The sequence below is a fragment of the Clupea harengus genome, chromosome 3, assembly GCF_900700415.2.
Source record: "Clupea harengus chromosome 3, Ch_v2.0.2, whole genome shotgun sequence".
NCBI classification, from domain to species: Eukaryota; Metazoa; Chordata; class Actinopteri; order Clupeiformes; family Clupeidae; genus Clupea; species Clupea harengus.
The window spans coordinates 12,330,029-12,349,541 of NC_045154.1; the positions used below are offsets into that span (position 1 = coordinate 12,330,029).

The 19,513-nt window shown below is 40.5% G+C and overlaps 3 protein-coding genes across 6 annotated transcripts; all 3 read left to right on the top strand.

Moving 5' to 3' along the window:
- Positions 1–150: 150 nt before the first annotated feature.
- On the top strand, positions 151–1,422 carry LOC105892117 (putative nuclease HARBI1). Its single transcript, XM_012818348.2, has one exon. It carries the CDS (start codon positions 151–153, stop codon positions 1,420–1,422), a length of 1,272 nt encoding a protein of 423 aa, XP_012673802.2.
- Positions 1,423–3,156: 1,734 nt separating this feature from the next.
- Positions 3,157–6,179, top strand: LOC116219982. 4 transcript variants are annotated; one of them, XM_031564598.2, is made up of 5 exons: positions 3,161–4,018; positions 4,295–4,394; positions 4,668–4,825; positions 5,057–5,860; positions 5,992–6,168. In XM_031564598.2, exons 1-5 carry the CDS (start codon positions 3,826–3,828, stop codon positions 5,994–5,996), a joined length of 1,260 nt encoding a protein of 419 aa, XP_031420458.1. In that variant the 5' UTR covers positions 3,161–3,825; the 3' UTR covers positions 5,997–6,168. The 4 variants fall into 4 exon arrangements, with proteins under 4 accessions (XP_031420457.1, XP_042559664.1, XP_031420456.1 ...); XM_031564597.2 differs by having other exon boundaries at positions 3,157–4,018; positions 4,360–4,394; positions 5,057–6,178; XM_031564596.2 differs by having other exon boundaries at positions 3,160–4,018; positions 5,057–6,178.
- Positions 6,180–14,356: 8,177 nt separating this feature from the next.
- On the top strand, positions 14,357–19,333 carry LOC105892132 (monocyte chemotactic protein 1B-like). Its single transcript, XM_031564599.2, has 3 exons — positions 14,357–14,651; positions 14,770–14,887; positions 18,435–19,333. The coding sequence occupies exons 1-3, from the start codon at positions 14,513–14,515 to the stop codon at positions 18,532–18,534; spliced, it is 357 nt and encodes a 118-aa protein (XP_031420459.1). The 5' UTR covers positions 14,357–14,512; the 3' UTR covers positions 18,535–19,333.
- The last annotated feature ends 180 nt before the right edge of the window (positions 19,334–19,513 follow it).

Sequence of the window (19,513 nt, forward strand, 5' to 3'; positions counted from 1 at the left end):
AGAATACAATGCTAGAAATCCCAGTGTGATGATGTGCCGTCACTACACATGAGTATGTTCTCATTGGCCCGCGTGAACGCCCCACGCCCCGCCTCACAACCTCAGCCTTAACCCTTAACCCCACTGCGTCACTTCATAACAGCAACAACAATGGCGGACTACAGGCTTGTGTTCGTGCTGCATAAGCTACTGAGTCTATTAGGGCTACTACAGCAAAATCTTCTGCTCCTCTCCTACTATGACGAGCAGCAAATGATCGTGGACAACCACATACGCCACATGCTTTTAGATCAACCGCGGAGAGCAACCAGAAGGGAAACCAGAAGGGAAACCAGAAGAAAGTTTTGGGTTAGACCTGGGAGAACCAGTAGCTGGTGGGACAACTTTGTCAATGGCGTTGTCGTGGACAATGAATGGAGGGAGAACTTCCGCATGTCTAGAACATCTCTTGTTGCCCTGAGCGAAGAACTTCGCCCGTATATCGAAGGACAAAAAACAAACATGAGGGCACCGATTGAAACGCTCAAAAGGGTTGCGTTAACGCTTTATTACTTGAGCAATGGGGGAGGGCTACGGAAGACTGCGAACGCTTTCGGCGTGTCGCGAACGTCAGTGTCCGGCATTGTCAGACAGACATGCAAGGCGATCGCCATCCACCTGGGTGAAAAATACATAAAGCTACCTTTTACGGAGCCGGAGGCCAAGGATCTAGTTGTGGGCTTTCATCGTGCTCACGGACTGCCACAGTGCTTGGGAGCAGTCGACGGCACCCACGTCGAGTTCAAGCCGTCATCATCCTCCATCTCCATGGACTACGTGAACAGTAACGGCAAACCTTCCCTAAATGTACAGGCCGTCTGTGACTACAAGTACAGATTTATGGATGTCGTGATAAAGTGGCCTGGGAGTGTGAACGACGCAAGGATTTTTGCCAATTCAAAGCTAAACTTCTATTTGAAGACCGGCAAGATCCCTGTTCTGACAAAGCAGATTGTGGACGGCGAGGAGGCCATACCAATTTTTCTTCTTGGTGACTCAGCCTACCCTCTGTTGCCTTACCTGATGAAAGGATATTCAAACGGTGGTTCTACACCTCAAGAACAATACTTTGGGTTATGTTTGTGTAGGGCACACATGGTCATAGACTTTGCGTTTGGACGCCTCAAGGCCAGGTTTGCTGCACTGCAAAGGCCTATGGACATAAACTTGAATGACCTGCCCCATGTCATTTACGCCTGCTTTGTTCTGCACAATTTCTGTGAGGCCAATAAGGAGCCTGTGGATGAACAATCTGTGTTGGGAACAATACAAGGTGACAACGACTTGCAGCCTCCTTCACAATGCAACCACCATCTCACTGACTGTGATGAGGGGGAGGGAAAGAGAGTGAGGAGAGTTCTTACAAAGTACCTTGACCCTTAACAAAGACTGTTTAACACGACTGACTGGGAGACCGGCTAGTCATTTTCATTTTGTGCACTTTTCAAATGTGACTTGTACTTTTGCTCATGCCAAGTCTTGCACGAAATGTGTGTCCACTGTAAATAAACAATACTTTTTTATTGGATGTGCAAATGCAATATCAGAAACTGTTCACTTTCACAGATAAGTGGTTATTAAAGTAGCAGAAAACTTTACACACAAAGGAAAAAACTATATACACAATACAAACTAAAAAATAAAAGTGAAGCACAGTGCATGGTCACTCTGCATCCTCTTACCTGTGCAGAAAAAAATCATAATAATCACACAAAATAATGACCTATATACACACACAATGTAAAGTGCAACAGTGAACCAGAGTGCAGGGTCACTCTGCGTCCTCGTCTGCAAGAAAAGTACGATAATTGTTGCTATAGGGTGGCATGTGTTGGTGTGTGTCCAGATTGGTTTGCTGGTTGAGGCCTAGGTGTGTGCTGGAAGGCAGGTGTACTGGGGTGCGGTGTACTATGAATGAAAGCTGGTGGGTGCCCGTGTAATTGTCCATACCCAACGCCTCTGCTGTGGGGGTGTGCAAAGTTATTTGAGCTGGGCTGGAGTAATAACTCCCTCATCAGGGAGAAACCGTCCTGTATAGTACTGGTAATGTTTGCAATGTTTGTGTTGATCTGCGACATATTGTCAGAGTTGCGTCTGGAATTCTCCTCCATTAACGCCAACATCCGCCTCTTTATTTGTAGATCCTCCTGCTCTAGGGGGTAGCCGGAACCTTCCTCTTTAGCCGGTCCTCTCTGTGGTTGTTCAGCTTTGCCTTGGATAAAGCAGAACAAATCACATTATTACGCAAACGTTTAAGGCCAAAGCTATGTTATAAATTGTGTACTAAAGCACATATACAAAACAAGCATCGAACTCTAAACTGTGTGCACATCAAACGGTAAGCAACATAGCATATAGCTAGCTCGCTAAGCTTGAAATCATGAGTATACCTGGAGCAAATCCCTGCGCTGCTTTACAACCGCAGTAGGATTTCCTATCGCTTCAGTTGGGTTCGGAGAATGGGCAGTCCCCGCTGACTCTGGACAGGACAGCGAGGAGTCTTCGAGGTCCTCGGTGCCCTCCAGGTCACCCGTCTCGATGCTGGCGTCGATAGAGTGCGTAGCAGGCGAGCCACCCCAAATCTGCTCTCATAGAGCTATGAGAGCAGATTTGGGGTGGCTCGCCTGAGCTCTCTTCATTTTCTTGTTGTCGTCGTCGCCTGCAAACGGTCCGCATTTTTTATATGCATGCTCCCTGTCTTCTTCTCCGTTTTCTTCAGTTGTCTGTAGCAGCGTTACAGCTCTACCAACAGGCCTGGCAGATATACTACAGCGTTTTCAGTCGCTTCAGATTTCCATGTGTACGCAGACATTTCTTGACATGATGTCGTGTTTATGAAATAAAAAAAAGTACCGTTTCCGAAAAAAAACTGGATTGGTTGAAACTTTGGATTCGTGTATACATGACCCCCCACACTGCAGCAGTTCAGTGTTCTGCAAGATAGCTGCCCACAGTTAGAAGATACTGCTGGTCTTGAGCATATACTGTACATACTATGTCTATGGTCTTGAAGTAAGACACCACATTGAGTAGGGTACAGTTTTTCACAGCATGTACAGTATATTTCACTAGTTTGCCCATCGTAATGCTTAATTTAGAGATGTGAGCATGTTTGGCTTGTTAGCTGACCGTGGTCCTGAGATGCCTGTAGCAGTGGTCGTGTGCAAGCAATGCCTGCTGACACCCCCTATGCATAAGGGCTAATGTGAACTTACAGCTAGTAGTGAAAAGGAGGAGGTGGGATACTGTGCTGTGTTGGAGCGTGTGACATGGTGAACAGATAAGTAGGATTTAAATCTCCTAGTAATTTGAAGTGGGGTGAGTGACGGCTGTCAATCATCCTTATGGGCTCCTCCCAAACTTTGTTTAGAAAACATCATTTAGCGGGCCCAAATTCATCTGAGACATTTCAGTCAACATATAGTTACATTTGCAGGAGTTCTCTCACATACTGCCACATTTCCTTCTTAGAATTGTGTCTGGATGACCCTGGTTTTTGTGGTTCCTGACCTCTCTTAAGCATATTTGATTTGCTCTGTTCACGCTGAGTCAATTCTGCTGAAAGAGGGTCTCCAGGAATTATTAAAATTTTCATATTTGCTCGAAGAAAAAAAAAAAAGATTCTTGTCTAATTCACGTAATATTAACTACTTACTAACCGAGAGTGAGGACATGCCGGGAAATATCAAACTGAGGCTTTAACGTATAGACCAATTTTCACCCTACGTCAGAACGACGTCACACAGGTTCAACCGCGCAAGTTGGTTGCAAAAGACAACCAGAAAAATGTCGTGTTGTGCTGTGGGATGCCAGAATCGGAAATCTGTAAACAAGGATCTTAAGTTTTACAGAATACCATCAGCTAACAATTCTTTTAATGCCAACCGCAGACGTCGTTGGTTACAAGCCATCAGAAGAGCCGATTGGAACGAAGACCATATTAAAAATGCCAGACTCTGCAGTTCACACTTCATATCAGGTAAGTTAACATTAGAGCTGCACTAAATCAGACACATCACTCGGTTTGGCTTACAACAACAAAATAACCCGGTAAAGTTGTACGCTTATCTAACAATAGAACACAGAATAATGTACAAGTTTTAGTCGTTCTAGCTAACTTACCTTAAATTGTGTTACGTTGTCTTGCTAGTAGTTAGCTTGACGACTAGCTAGTGTCGTAAGCTTGGCAAACTCAGGCTAAATGTACCTGTTACACTATCGTACTGTCAATAACTAGAATACTGTTTTTGGACAGGAGAGGTATCCATGGACTTCAATAGTCCCGACTTTGTACCTTCTGTCTTTTCCTTCTCAACCCAGGGTGAAATAGACAATGGCGATACAAAACTTGAGAGGTAAATATTGTCACTTTAGCCTTATTTAGTTGCTAACCGGAATCACATTGCATGCATCAAAATGCAGAGAATGTATGGCAAGTAATGTCACATCATTTTTAGATAATTTGTCAGACCAGATTTTTGTTATGTCTGCATTGTCTTGTGAAGCCCTGTTGAGGTATGCTATGTAATTTACACTTGACTTGGTTTTGGTACCTGATAACTTCCTATGATCTACCAAGCAACTAAACTGTTTTGGACTGATTGTTTGCCTTCATCTCTGTGTATCAGATTTAAGAGGAAAAGAAAAAGGGAAGAAACCACCCACAGACCACCAGATGATGTACAGCGGTCCAAAGAAGCTAGTGATGAGGTTGCATCAGAATCTTCTGGAGCTTGCCTGTCCTCAGATGACAGCAGAATGGAGCCTGGTGCGGATCCATGCACTGGTAAGAACTTATAATACCTTAACTAATGTAGGGCAGTCATTATTAGGATGAATCAGGTCCTGTTTATATATTGTTCAATACAGCAGAACTGTGTTGTGAATGATGTTGAACATTATTCTGTTTAGCACATGCGGTTTGAAAACATCTATCAAATAATATTGAGAAAAGCTCAACTAAAACAAGTGACAGTGCTTCTTTTATAAGTCTATTACTATCTAATATCTATTTCAGAAGCCACAGTCCCAAAGGTTCTCCATGATGATCTGAAACACAAGTACAGCCAACTTTCTGCAGAGTGTGTCAACCTGCGTTTGGAGATCGACAAACTGAAATCTGAGAATGAGGAACTAAAGGCCACACTCACAAATACACAATTTTCCTTTAGCTCTATCAAGAGTAAAGCAGTGCAGGTTCTGTTTTTTACAGGTCTGACCAGTGTCTTATTTGAGTGGTTGATTCACAAACTTAAAGACAGTGTAGAGGTTGTGCGTGGCTCTATGAACCTGAAGGATCATCTATTAATCATCCTAATGAAACTAAGATTAGGGCTCTGCAACAAGGATATTGCTTTCAGATTTAATGTCACAGAAAGTGACATCTCAAACATTTTGAGAAGTTGGCTCCCTGTTATGTCTGCAACTTTAAAGCCTCTCATAAAGTGGCCAAGCAAGCATGCAGTATTAAAGAATATGCCAAAATGTTTTAAACCTAAATATAAACGTTGCAGGTGCATTATTGACTGTACAGAAATTTTTATCAACAGACCCACAAATTTAACCTCCAGAGCCCAGACTTACTCGACTTATAAAAGCCACAACACTGTTAAATATTTGGTTGGCATGTCACCTTCAGGAGCCATTTCTTTTCTGTCGGCAGGTTGGGGTGGGCGAGTTTCAGATAAACAAATTACAGCTGAGTCTGGATTTTATGACCTTCTAGAGCATAATGATGAGATACTAGCAGATCGTGGTTTTACCATCAGAGATGAGCTTGCCACACGTGGTGCCACCCTTAGGATCCCTCACTTTACCAAAGGTAAAAAGCAGCTCTCTGCTCAAGAAGTGGACATATCAAGGCGTTTGTCTAATGTGAGAATACACATTGAAAGAATAATAGGTAGATGGAAAAATTTCAAAATTCTGACTACTGTTATTCCACTCACACAGGTTGACCTCTTGGACGATATTGTGATTGTGTGTGGAGCATTAACAAACCTTTGTAAATGTATAGTCCCAAGACATTAAGCTTAATTTCGATTAATTCTGTAAGTAACTGTTTATTGTCATAAACACAATTAATTGCACATTCAAGTGTTTAAATGTAAAATATTAGTACTGTATTAAATCATTTGCTCCGAAGTACATTTCATTCTGACTTGTTTTTTTTGCACTGTTCACAATACCAATCCACAACCTTTCTTCTTACTCTGGCACATGTGTAGTGGAAATGGTTCTTGCACTTTGCACAGTCAATCATCATTCCAAAGTCTGGCCTTTGACAGTGTGAGCAGACTGTAGGCGCTTGCATCAGTGGATCCATGCTGCGTGTTAACAGCTCAGGCAAAATACTCTGTTTGAAGAACACTTCAGCTTTAGGCAGGACTGCTTGCAGCATTTCTTCATCTCTGGGTATGCGGTTGATAGCAACAACTTGCTTTGTCCAAACCACAAAGTCGCAGTATTGGGCGTTGCATACAAACATGTGAAGCTGAACTTGATGGTAGTATTCATGATTCTTCTTTAATTGTAGTGCTTTGTCTAAGCAGAACTGTGTGTCCTCGCTACTCCCCGTCAGACCATCACGGTATTTGTATGGACACTTAATCTCTACAGTTGCTTTCCCACAGCAGGTACAGTTTGCTAATCCATCCGGCGATGCCCCAAGATGTGGTTTGTCTGGCCGCACAACAAGACCGCAGAGCTTCACGTCAAAGTTGCGATGTTGTGCTTTCATTATTTCTGTGTATTGTCTTCTGGCTGTGTCCTCCATATCTCTTCCCCAAAGTACTGCTGGCACATGGGACAAGTCTTGTTTGTTGTAGTGCATTACCTGTTTTACGAGGTTTGTTTTAGCGGTTTCGGTTACTACAGTGCATACACGATGTAGGGTTGTGCTTGTTATCCTTCCAGTTCTGTGTGTGTGCCAGGCCTGAGAGTGGGCCTGATTTTTTGTCGTAAGCTCAAGGTTTACACACTGCTCATTGGTTAACTCCTTCCTCAGTTTTTCAAAGGTCTCTTCACTCCTCTCTTGTAGTTCATTTTTGCAGAGGCATCTCAGATTGGCATCATACAGAGCTACTAGTGGCTCTGGCAGGTCTTCGGTCTCTGTGTCAGATTCTGTTGCTGAATCTGTGTCACTGAAGTCCATGGTAGTGAGCACAGCTGCGTTAGGTGCCAGTACTTTCAATTCTGCAATGTCTTCATCTGTCAGTTCTGAATACACAAAATAAATGTTAGATAACTTATTTTCATACAAATTGCAATCAAAGCTGGTTGCATCTGCCATTAATAGTTACATGACCCTGATTATAACTTATGTATTTACATTAATTATAAAATATAATGAATACCTGATTGCTATATGTACATGACCTGATCTCGTCTACATTCAGATTGTGCCTACCGTTTACATGATTCTTTCTACGCTTTACTCTGACTGGCTGCAGGTGGGTGTCTGTCCTTTTAGCCTTTCTGAAGCTGATCTCACTCAGTTTGGCTGGTTTCACCTCTCTCTTGGATGTGTGGATCCACATATTTGTCCCTGAAGTACAACACCTCTCCGTCTTTCCCATCCTGACCCACAGCTCAACTTTGAACATAAGTGCAGCTGCATGGCTGCAGCATGACCCTAACCTGAATAAAAAAAGGTCTAATGTATGAAACACATGTTTTGTACTTTAGGCTATACATATAACATTGTTTTGTTTTAGCTATGATTTCAGCAAATAAGCAGTTACATGTTGTTTGATTAAATTGCTGACACTGACAATTGGGCAAATAATGAACATTTAAGATAGTAAACGTATGTTGGTTTACATACCCAGCCATACAGGTGCAGTTCGCAGTAAGAATGCAGTTGTTTGTCTTGTTGACGATAACCCAGGCCTTGTACAATTCTGTCTTCTTACCCTGTCTTTGGCTAGGCAGAACCTCCGTCTTCAGCACTACAAAGTTTTGAACATTGTAATCATGACATAGTATGTCTTGGACATGACCACACAGAACAAAGTTGTATGCATCCAGAGACTTGTACGCTTTTAACTTCTCCCGGGTATATACACTTGGAGTGTCGATGAGGTAATTATAAATCTCTGGCCACTGGATGCTAGGCCATTTCGTTTCATCGTTTAGCCATTGACACGGTGGTATGGCAAACGGATCTAGAAGACGTATCCCACTGCTCACTAACGTCAATTTAGTTAAATAACTGTGTTTATCACTGGGTGACAAGCCATTGTAATACGTGGAAAACATTGTAATAATCACATCTAATCAATATAAACTATAATCTTTTTAAATCTAACTAGTATACTTGTGTTATCCGTGTGGTCCTTTTGCAATTATAAATGCTATCCTTTCCCGGTTTTCTGCAACCACATGGCGCGCGCATCCCGAATATTTACAAACAATAAATTGGTCTATAGACCGAGCGATAGCGAGGTTGATACGCCAAAGCTGAAGTTTGATATTTTCCGGCATAACCGAAAGGTCGAGGTTAGTAAGTTGTTTATTATATGGCATTTATTGCTCCTTTCATTTTGTTAATGAAAATAAATGGTAATTGTAAGTAGAAAACATGTCGTTTTGTTAAGCTCTCAAGTCTTCTCACGACCCAATGTGTTTCAGGTGTTGCGTAGCAACCAATTACTTGCTAACTTGAAATTACAATGATCAATAGAAAACGGACAACACGGCTGAACTAAAATTGCTTTAATTTACAGTAAAGTAACAACACAAGTGAATCAAAATATAGTGTAGTCTTCATCATCACTTTCAATAGCAAATCTTCCCTTCTTCTGAATTTCCTAATGGCTGTTGATGTTTTCATTTTTGTCTGCATAGTAAAATTCAGACTGATCGCGTTTGCTCATTTTGAAAATGTCGTCAGAGGGCAATACGGATCCGTATTGACCGATGAGGAGGGCAATACGCGGCTGGCATGACTACGCATTAGCCAATCAGAACGCTCGTACTGTCTTTGCCATGTAATAATTAAGCAATATAGAACGAGTGCGAGTGGGGTAGGTAAGGGATATTCCCACGGGTGGTGTTCGGCCGTAGGCAACAACACCCGTGGGAATATCCCTTACCTACCCCACTCGCACGAGTACTATATTGCTTTTATAAAACAATTTTATAGTCAACCAATTAACATTTAAACACGAAGTTATTGATTAAAAAAAAATTATTTCGCCATTGTTTCTCCGCAACAAAAAAATAGTTCCATTGTCAACGTCTTTTGGAATTATAAGAACTTTGAATTAACGGTTATCGCTTAATTGTATCAACGTGCTATAGAATGTTTCATCGCAGAGTGATTTATTATTAGCTGTGAAAAGTCCGAGTTGGGATGTCCTGGGATATTCCAACTCATGGAACGTCTCTCGTCCAATCAGAAACAGCTAAATAATTCAATAGAACCCAATTGTTTTATAAGAAGTATTAATGCATGATTATGCATTCTAAACTCTATCATCACAGTTGAATGATTTAGAGTGCCAACTATGCAAGAGGTCACAGGAGCTATGATAACATGATCATTACACATTTTAGTCAAACCTGCTTAGCACCCTTCAAAGACTTCAGGGTAATCCTAAACAAAACCAATTTGTTTTTAAAAAATGTGTAAAATATCTGAATTATTGGAAAATAATTCAAGAATGACCAACACCATGGAGACTTTTTTGGGGGTCAACCCCTTATTATGTATCTTTCTCAGATAGGTTAGGTGGATGGCAGATGTCATGATGCTTCAATGGACTTATTTTCTTACAGACTTACTGTAGAATGATGCAACTGTTTAACTGTCACATTTCCTAAATGCACTAAATGCACCCGTTCAGAAACCTCCGTTTGCCTTTCGGCTCCACCATTACAAAGAGTTCCAGAGACCTGTGGACTCGCTTTAGCATCAGGAGAAAGTTGATACAGAGGTGACATTTCCTTTTTCTGTACTACCTGACCCGATCAGATCAATGAGAACTGCCACTGTATGAAGGAAAAAATGCTCCTATTAAATCTATATAAATGTAAATTCGATCTTAGTTTATTAAGCAAATGATTTATGGCATTTATGTTTTCATTATAAAAGAGATAGGGGGAGTATGCATTCAAATAATGTACATTAACCTAAATAAGAACTGTTTCTTTATTGCATTGTGTAGTATAACCCACTCATGTTAATATCCATTATACTTGGTCATTCTGTAGATGGCCTAATGCTGAGAAATATGTATGTGTGTGTATATATATATATATATATATATATATATATATATATATGTCTATGGGCGCTGCGACAGCGTTGGACACAAACATGGCGGCGCTAAAGCACGGTGACGTCACATAGTACCCATGAATAGGTTAGGTGGATGGCATGGATTTTCTTACAGATTTACTCTAGAATGATGCACAGTGTTTAACCGTCCCATTTCCTAAACAACTCTCATAAATGCCTGTTATGCAGTGAAGGATAATATAAAATAAAACCCAACATAATTTCATTTATTTAACAAAAACTATATTTTATTATAAAAATTATCTGATGATACAATAGCTGCCACATTCAGAGATTGAATTAGCTTGTCAGTTGAATGAATCACTGTCATCAGACAACAGGAATGTCCTGGTGGGAGTTCTGCAGAAATCACCATAGATGGTGATGATTCATTTACAGATGGGAGGTTTAAGCAGCACTTGGCTTCTTGTCCAACTTGGAGACAGTCTTCTTTACCCAGTCCAGGTCTGGCTTTACACAGAACTCCTTTCCTTTCACTGTTTTAAACCTACATGAGATGAACAGACAGAAAATGGAAATGTCATTAAAACAGAAGGACACAGTTTAGTGAAAAAATGCATCAATGCATTAATATATTTTTAATGTTTTGCAGACTACACCTGATATTTACCAATAGAACACAGAGTTACAAGATGAAAGTGTAGGCTTTTATTGTCCTCTTAGTAGTTTTGCAGTAACATCTCTGATCAATGTCACATTAATACTCACACATGAGCTTTCAGGTGGCATCCACTGCTGGTCGTGGAGTAAGAAACCACCTTGCCTGCTGGAATCGCCTCAGAGTAGTGTGTTTCACAGCATTTGAGTGTAGTGACACCATACTGAGCTGTAACAGGTCAAGCAACAATTTCTTATATTTGCAGACATTTCTCTCTCACTCAGCTACATGTGATGGCCATTGTGTTGCACTGTTATGTATAAATGCATTGGTTTCCACTCACCATTAACTGAGATGACCAGCACCAGAGCCAGAAGAGCAGACAGGGTCCTCATGTTGACAGAAGTGCTGCTGATGCTGAGTGAGCCTGGAGAGAAGAGACGGTCTGTGTGAAGACTGAAGATGGTATGACTGCAGTGCATTGCAAAGAAAGGTACTCCAGAGGGTCATTAACACAGCGCAAAAAGTAATTGGCTGCTCTCTTCCATCTCTTGAGGACATTTATAAAACACGCTGCCTCAGAAAAGCCCACAGCATCCTCAGAGACTCAACACACCCTGGTTACCACCTATTTTAACTGTTGCCCTCAGGGAGATGCTTTAGGACCATCATAGCAAAAACAGACAGGCTGAGAAACAGCTTCTATCCCAGAGCCATCATAGCACTTAACAATGAACAAAACTGACCTGTATTTGTCTCTCTGTTGTGTTATATGTCTTGTGTTTTTATAGTGTATATATATATATATATATATATGTTCAATCTATATTTTTATTGTTTTTGTGTCTGAACGCTGCTACCTTAATTTCGTTGTACTTGTGCAATGACAAATAAATATATTCTATTCTATTCTATTCTATTGGTTGATCTCTTATATGGAGGATTTAAGAATGGCCGGAAAGATGTCATATCCAATATTCAGAGAATCTGCCTGCCATATGCCTTCGTTGAAGACAAGGTTGTTCCTCTTTTTCATTGGTTTCCTTTTTTTTTTTTAAACCTTCGCTCAAGCACACTTCCATGTTTCTTACTTCTGACATGTTTTGTCAGAAGAGCATCTCCAGGAATTCTACAGACAGTGACATAGATCTTAAGAGGAAAAATCTTTGCATGCATTATTATTTGCTGTTAAGGGAATTTTGCACAATAGAATTTTGCTACTGGATGATTAGAAAAGTCTTTACTCCTTTATTGAAAGGATTTCCTGTTCACAGTAAGAATTATGGGACAGACATCCAAAGTTAACATTATGTGTTCAGCAATGTGTCTTGGGAGAACCTCCCTGTTAACAACATAGATACCTCCGATGATGATGCTCTATTGCAGAAGTTATATGTACACTGGTGCACATATCACTTCAAAGGTCTGGGGTTATGCTTAGTGCATTAATATTGCGTATTGATATCTGTGAATTCATTAAAGAGACCTTCTTTCAGCAGAATTGGTTCAGTGTGAAAAGAGAAAATCAAATGTGCTTAACAGAGGTCCGGAACCACATAAAACAGGGACATTCATACACAGACACAATTCTTAGAAGGAAATGGAGCAGTATGTGAGAAAAAATCCTGAGAGTTGAATTTGGGCTTGCTAAACCGGGAGGAGCCTATTTTTTTTAGTTGAAAGAAAAATGTGAATGAAAGTTTTTTCCCCTTAACATCTCTGTCCCTGTCTATAGAATTCCTAGAGACACTATTCTGACAAAACATATGTGGAAGCGTGCTTGAGAGAAGGTTTTTTTTTTTTTTTAAAAAGAGGAACCCAATGAAAAAGAGGAACAACCTTGTCGGCAAAGAATGTAAATGTCAGTGAGATTCTCTGAATCGGATATGACATCTTTCCAGCCATTCTAGACCCTCCTATTGGGGTCAATTTGACCCCTATCAATGTTTAACGTCTCTAAATAAATGATCATTTTTTTTGCTTCATATTTAATGACTTTTCCTAATTTAATTGGGACAAGTGGGTAAACATAAAATGAACATGATGATATGTTTTCAATGTCCTGTACACATGCTGTACTCATCACTCATGTTAGTAAGTTTGAAGGTAACGGGAGGGTTAAATCTCCCATATTGTTAAGCCCCGTCCTGTCTCTTTGTTTGTTTTCCTTGTGTTGTCATGTGTTTGCTTGTGTTTGTTTAACTTTTGTCTCCTCGTGTCTGACTCCTCACGCCCCTGCCCTTGATTGTCTGTCCCGCCTTGATTGTTTTCACCTGTTCCTCGTTATCTATTGTGTATTCAGGGGTACTCAATAGGCGGACCGCGGTCCGGATCCGGACCCAGACGCAATCAAATGTGGACCGATGCCAAAATCAAAATTTTAATTGAATCATGATCCAAGCGAGTTTTCATTGTTGCGTGATTTTGCGCTATATATTTTTTTCCTATTCTATGTGGTTTCTATCTTCCGTGTCCAATCCAGAGGTCCAATCAGGAGCTGTAATAACAACATCACGATGACAACTCAGCTCTGTAGGTCACGCAGGTTGTGTGTGTCAATGGCAACAACGCGGGCAGATCGATTTGTGAACGGTAGCCTATCTGTTTCTCAGCAAACGAAAATCATGGCGTGCTCTAATCCCGACAAAAAACGAAAAGTTGATTCCAAAAATCGCGAATTTAAGAGAGTGGACTGACAAGTAGCCTATGCATTTGTGCTGCCTGTGGGGAGCACAACACCGATGTGTTTAATCTGCAAGGAGACGGTTGCCCTTGTCAAAAGTGGTAACGTGAAACGTCACTATGAAACAAAGCATGCACACTTCGAACAAAATTACCCCCAGAACTCTGAGTTAAGGGCCAGAAAAATAAACCAACTGCAATCATCATACCAAGCAACATGCAGTGTAATAGTTAGATCAGCCACACAACAAGAGCGTGCATACCTCAACATACTGTTGTGAGTCTGCCTTTTCAACTATGAATATGGTGCAAAACAAATACAGGAGCACACTCACTAATGAACACTTACATCAGTGCCTCCGCCTGGCCCTCACACCTTTAATGCCCAAGTTTAATGCACAAAAAGCTGTCACACACAAATAAGGCCAGACCACATCACCTTTTGTGCATAGTTCAAACTTTTTTGTTGGAGTTATGTTTTTGGATTTTGACCGTCACTGTTCCGGACCCTGACCTGAATGTCAATTTGGCGAGTGGACCTTTTGGGTTTCTAATTGAGTACCCCTGGTGTATATAGTCCATGTATTCTTGTTTCTCGTTGCGTTCACGTCATTGTATGTTCATTGCATTTTCCTTATGTTTCCCGTGTTCCTAGCGATCGTTGTTATTATGCCATGTTTATTGATACACTCGTGTTGCCAACCTTTACCTGTTCCTCGGATTACCCTCTTGCCTATGCCCTATTGGATTTGTTTGCTTGCTATTAGACTGACCACCTTTGTACCGAACCCTGCTGAGTAAAGTTTATTCTCCTCTACCCCTGAGTTTGAGTCGTGCGTTTGAGTTCATCCTATCACCACCACTACGTTTCACATATAAGAGATCAACCAATGCACTGCAGTCATATCATCTTCAGTCTTCACACAGGCCGTCTCTTCTCTCGAGGCTCACTCATCATCAGCAGCACTTCTGTCAACATGAGGACCCTGGCTGCTCTTCTGGCTCTGGTGCTGGTCATCTCAGTTAATGGTGAGTGGAAACCACTGAATTTATACTTCAGAACAGTGCAACACAATGACCATCATATGTAGCTGAGTTTGAGAGAAATGTCTGCAAATATGATACATTGTTGCTTGACCTTTTACAGCGCAGGATGGTATCACTACACTCCAATGCTGTGGAGAACACTACTCTAAGACGATTCCAGCAGGCAAGGTGGTGTCTTACTCCACGACCAGCAGTGGATGCCACCTGAAAGCTCATGTGTGAGTATTAATGTGACCAGTGCCGCCGCTCCCATAACGCGCACTACGCGCTGTGCGTAGGGCACCAAGTCCTGAGGGGGCACCAAAAAAATAGGCAACTGAAAAATCATCATAGTTATAATAATTATAATGCCGATATTATTTCAGTATAGAAATATTAGGCACCTTTTAGGCATGTATATTACAAAACAGGCAGAACAAGAGATATATTTAATTGCTCAAAAAAAGTTACGATGGTGCCCCCCCCCCCAAAAAAAACAAACTCAACTTCCCAAGCTCGCCGTGGGTGCTGTCGTATTTCCTAAACGTATTTCCTAAAGAATCCGTGTTGAAACCGGATATCGTCACTTTACTCCGGTCTCTGGTTGGATAAAACTTGTCACATGTCCTGAACAGAAATGGACAAGGACCTTTGATTTATTCTTTAGGAACCATGTCGATGCCTGACTTTTAATGTTGTGTCATGTTAACATTAATAGCGATTGAATTACACTTGTAATCGCTAGCGGTAAATAAACGTTAATAACTTGAATGACTGATTAAGGATATATGTTACACATCACAAACACACGTAATCGATGTTTTTTGTGTGATAATTAGGTAATAGGTAAGCTAAAAATGACAGTATCTTACGCAAGCTAATTTACCTAGCTAGCTAGCTAGCAATTGAATTACACTTGTGTGGTGTAATCGCTAGCGGTAAATAAACGTAAATAACTTGAATGACTGATAAAGGATATATGTTACACATCACAAACACACACAATCGATGGGTTTTGGGGGAAATGAGGTAATTGGTTAGCTTAAATTACAGTATCTTAGGCGAGCTAATTGACCTAGCTAGCTATAACGGAATTAACAGTGCTAGCTTTGTGTTTGGTCATATAGCTTCATAAAAGTTCGGTTAACAAGTCACTTGTGTGTTTATTTGTTTGACTTTGTAAAAGTTCGGTTAACAAGTCAATTGAGCATTAAGCCACCTGACTATAATGGGTCAATTCATATCAGCATGCTAATGTTATACTTATTAGCAGCGAGGCTAGCTAGCTACTATGTGTTCCAATGGATTGTTGGTCTAAGCGTTAGCAGCAACCTAACAATAATGGAAAGCTTCAGTTAAGACCTACAATACTCTGCAACATTCGTGTACCACATGAACAACTAACCGAGTCAATGTAGACATATAAAAAGTCGTGTAGATAGCTTTATTCACATAATCCGTATAACTTCACAGAAATAATAATAATTTAAAGAAAACCGATCGTTTGAATGTCAGGCGATCAACACAACTTCTCAACTAAAAAGTAAAGGTCCTAATCAAACGGAGTAAAGTGACGACTTTCAACACGGATTCTTTAGGAAATACGTTTTCCCCGCCGACAGTGCCCTTTCCTTAGCCTGGATGCCAGACGAACTTAGCCACGCCCACAAAAATTTAGGTCGGGAAGTTCGGTCTGGTGTCGCTCCATTGGGGAGAAACTATCTCCTCACAAAAATCTGTGAGGAGATAGATAGACCAATCAAATTGTCAGGGCGGGCTTTATACGATGATGGACAGATGATCAACCCTAACGTAATCAACCACGTCACCAAAGAGCTTTTGGGGTGAATTCGTTTTCAACAAACATGGCTGCCGTTGGAGAGCTGAAATGTGGAAATTCGAGTCTGTTTTAGAAGACATTGACAGCACATTCATTTTGAAAGAGGAACAGATAAACGTGATCAAGGCATTTGTCGATCAAAAAGATGTTTTTGCCGTCCTTCCTACGGGATCCGGTAAAATTTAATGTATCAGCTGGCCCCATGGTCTACGTTATGGTCATACTACGTTGCTCTGATTGGTTCTAGATATATCCAATTGAGCGAAGAGGCATTTTTTTTCCTGGTTCGGTTGAAACACGCCCCATAATTACAGCCCAACGGAGCGGTATCAGACTCATATTCTGACTAGAATTATGAGTATGACATCGTCAGGCTACCCTTTCCTATCTCAGTGGCCTGACGTACTTTGACAGTAGGCTAGGTCAACTTTTCGAAAATGGCCTCAAAAAGACAACAGGAGTCAAGGGGGGAAAAAAAACGAAATAGAAAGAAACTGCGAGATGATGACTGCATCACTTGCAGGCAAGTCCATGTTTAATCATTGTTAAATACGGGAAATGTGCTGCTAATTTAATGGTATGCATACACCTCGAACTAGCTGACGTTATTGCTAATGTTAGCACACTCAAATATGTTATAATTTAGGTGCAAGTAGGTTTGCCAACATTCCCGAATTGTCTGGGACATTCCAAATTTTGGGTGATTTTGAGCTCCAGTCCCGTATTCCAATCACAGCCTTTTTTATTTGTATCCGTGAAAAGAGAAAATATAACAGTTAAGTGTAATCCGTCCCCTGGAGACAAGCGCCTCTCAACTGCACTTGACTCCAAGCATTTGTTACGCCAACACGAACAGGTGAAACGAGAGATCATAATGCCTCGACTGAAGGACAGACTGCCCCAACTTAAATAGAGTATCTTAAATCACGATTAAATCGGAAGCTTGCACATTGACTACTGGTTGTTTTCATATTTCATATCAGCATTCTTTACACATGATGAACTGGTGTTAATGTATGTGAATATGAACTCGTTCATACGAAGTGTAACAGGGACCCATTATAATTGTAGAAGTTAAATCGAGAAAACTATAACATTAGCTAGATAACTAGCCATCATTTCATGCAAACGGAAATCTTCCATTTAAATCGTTTAAGGTAAGGTTATTAAAAGTTTCCTTAGCTAGCTAGCTAGCATAGCACCTAGATAACCATAGCAACCAGGAATCACAACTTTAGTTGCAAAGTTATGGATCTGTATTGACAAGAGGTAAATAGCGCCCCCCCTTGACCCATCTAAAACAATGTTAAAACTGTGGCCAGGCAGTGAACTGCAACCAGTCTGAGTTACAATGGACGTTGAGACAGAGGCCCTGCTCGAAATGGGTTAAAATGCTGTTTAACGAATTACGTTCTGACTCTGATTCTGAAAAAAATAGAGCGCGGGCCCCAAATTGGGCAGCCTTGGTCTAATGCTATTTCAAGAAAACATGAAACAACATGAAATTTGAGAGAATCTTGTAATAATTCTCTTGACTATTACTATGAACAATACATCCAAGTCAGTTCAGTAGTGGTTTGCCAAAATTACACTGAAATGAATAGGTTTATGGTATGGCTAATGAAACCTTGCGATTTCCATTATTGGTTGGTCAGCTGTTGGTGAAATGTTAAACTGGCAGGGGGGGGGGGGGGGCGGCATCATGAAGGAGTTATGCTTAGGGCACTGAATGTGACATTCATCAGAGATGTTATTGCAAAACTACTGAGAGGACAATAAAAGCCTACACTTCCGTCTTGTAACTCTGTGTTCTATTGGTAAATATCAGGTGTAGTCTGCAAAACATTAAAAACATATTAATGCATTGATGCATTTTTTCACCAAACTGTGTCCTTATGTGTCTGTTTTAATGACATTTCCATTTTCTGTCTGTTCATCTCATGTAGGTTTAAAACAGTGGCAGGAAAGGAGTTCTGTGTAAACCCAGACCTGGCCTGGGTAAAGAAGATTGTCACCAAGTTGGACAAGAAGCCAAGTGCTGCTTAAACCTCCCATCTGTAAATGAATCATCACCATCTATGTTGGTTTCTGCAGAACTCCCACCAGGACATTTCTGTGTTGTCTGATGACAGTGATTCATTCAACTGACTTAAGATAATTCAATCTCTGAATGTGGCAGCTATTGTATCATAAGATAATATTTATATTAAAATTCAGTTTTGGTAAAAAAAAAGAAAGAAATTATGTTGGGTATTATTTTATATTATCCTTCACTGCATAATAGGCATTTAAGAGAGTGTATTTAGGAAATGGGACGGTTAAACACTCTTTATCATTCTAGAGTAAATCTGTGATAAAATAAGTCGATTGAAGAATCATGACACCTGCCATCCACCTAACCTATCTGATGAAATGGCAGATGCTCTTTCTTGGGGTGATGAACACACTACTAGATTTGCAGGTGTATGATAATGATAACAAGATAGAAGGAGAACGGAAAGATTAACAGTGAAAAGACATTGCCCCCTAAAAAAGACTCCAGGGTGGGAATTTCTTGGTAATTCTTTAATCATTTTCAGATTATTCATATATTTTTCAAAGAAAAAAAATGGTTCTCTTGTATAGGATTTCCCTGAAGTCTTTGAAGAGTGTGAAAGCAGGCATGGCTGAAATGTGTAACGACCATTTTTATACATGTATTGTGCCTTTCATAGTTGGCACGCTAAATCATTCAACTGTGATTATAGAGAATTTTAGAGAGAGATTATAGAGAGTTTTTGATTTATTCTTCCACACCTTACTGAGGCCTTGGAGTATTCCTGAATAAAAACAACATTTAAATATTCCATATGGGAAGATGTCAGTTTGTCGGGTTGTTCAGTTTGCTATGATGCCATTATGGAAAGAACACCCCTTGTGTTCTTGATTCTCATTAGTGCTAAGCAAATATGAAAATTGGAACAATTCCCTCTTTCAGCAAAATTGGTTCACCGTGAACAGAGAAAATCAAATATGCTTAAGAGAG

Coding starts and splice junctions, on each gene's coding strand:
- LOC105892132 (XM_031564599.2), top strand. CDS start 14,513: ATGCACTGCAGTCATATCATCTTCAGTCTTCACACAGGCCGTCTCTTC. Junction 14,652..14,769: donor GCTGGTCATCTCAGTTAATG/GTGAGTGGAAAC, acceptor GACCTTTTACAG/CGCAGGATGGTATCACTACA. Junction 14,888..18,434: donor TGCCACCTGAAAGCTCATGT/GTGAGTATTAAT, acceptor CATCTCATGTAG/GTTTAAAACAGTGGCAGGAA.
- LOC116219982 (XM_031564596.2), top strand. CDS start 3,826: ATGTCGTGTTGTGCTGTGGGATGCCAGAATCGGAAATCTGTAAACAAG. Junction 4,019..4,294: donor CAGTTCACACTTCATATCAG/GTAAGTTAACAT, acceptor GTTTTTGGACAG/GAGAGGTATCCATGGACTTC. Junction 4,826..5,056: donor TGGTGCGGATCCATGCACTG/GTAAGAACTTAT, acceptor TATCTATTTCAG/AAGCCACAGTCCCAAAGGTT.
- LOC105892117 (XM_012818348.2), top strand. CDS start 151: ATGGCGGACTACAGGCTTGTGTTCGTGCTGCATAAGCTACTGAGTCTA.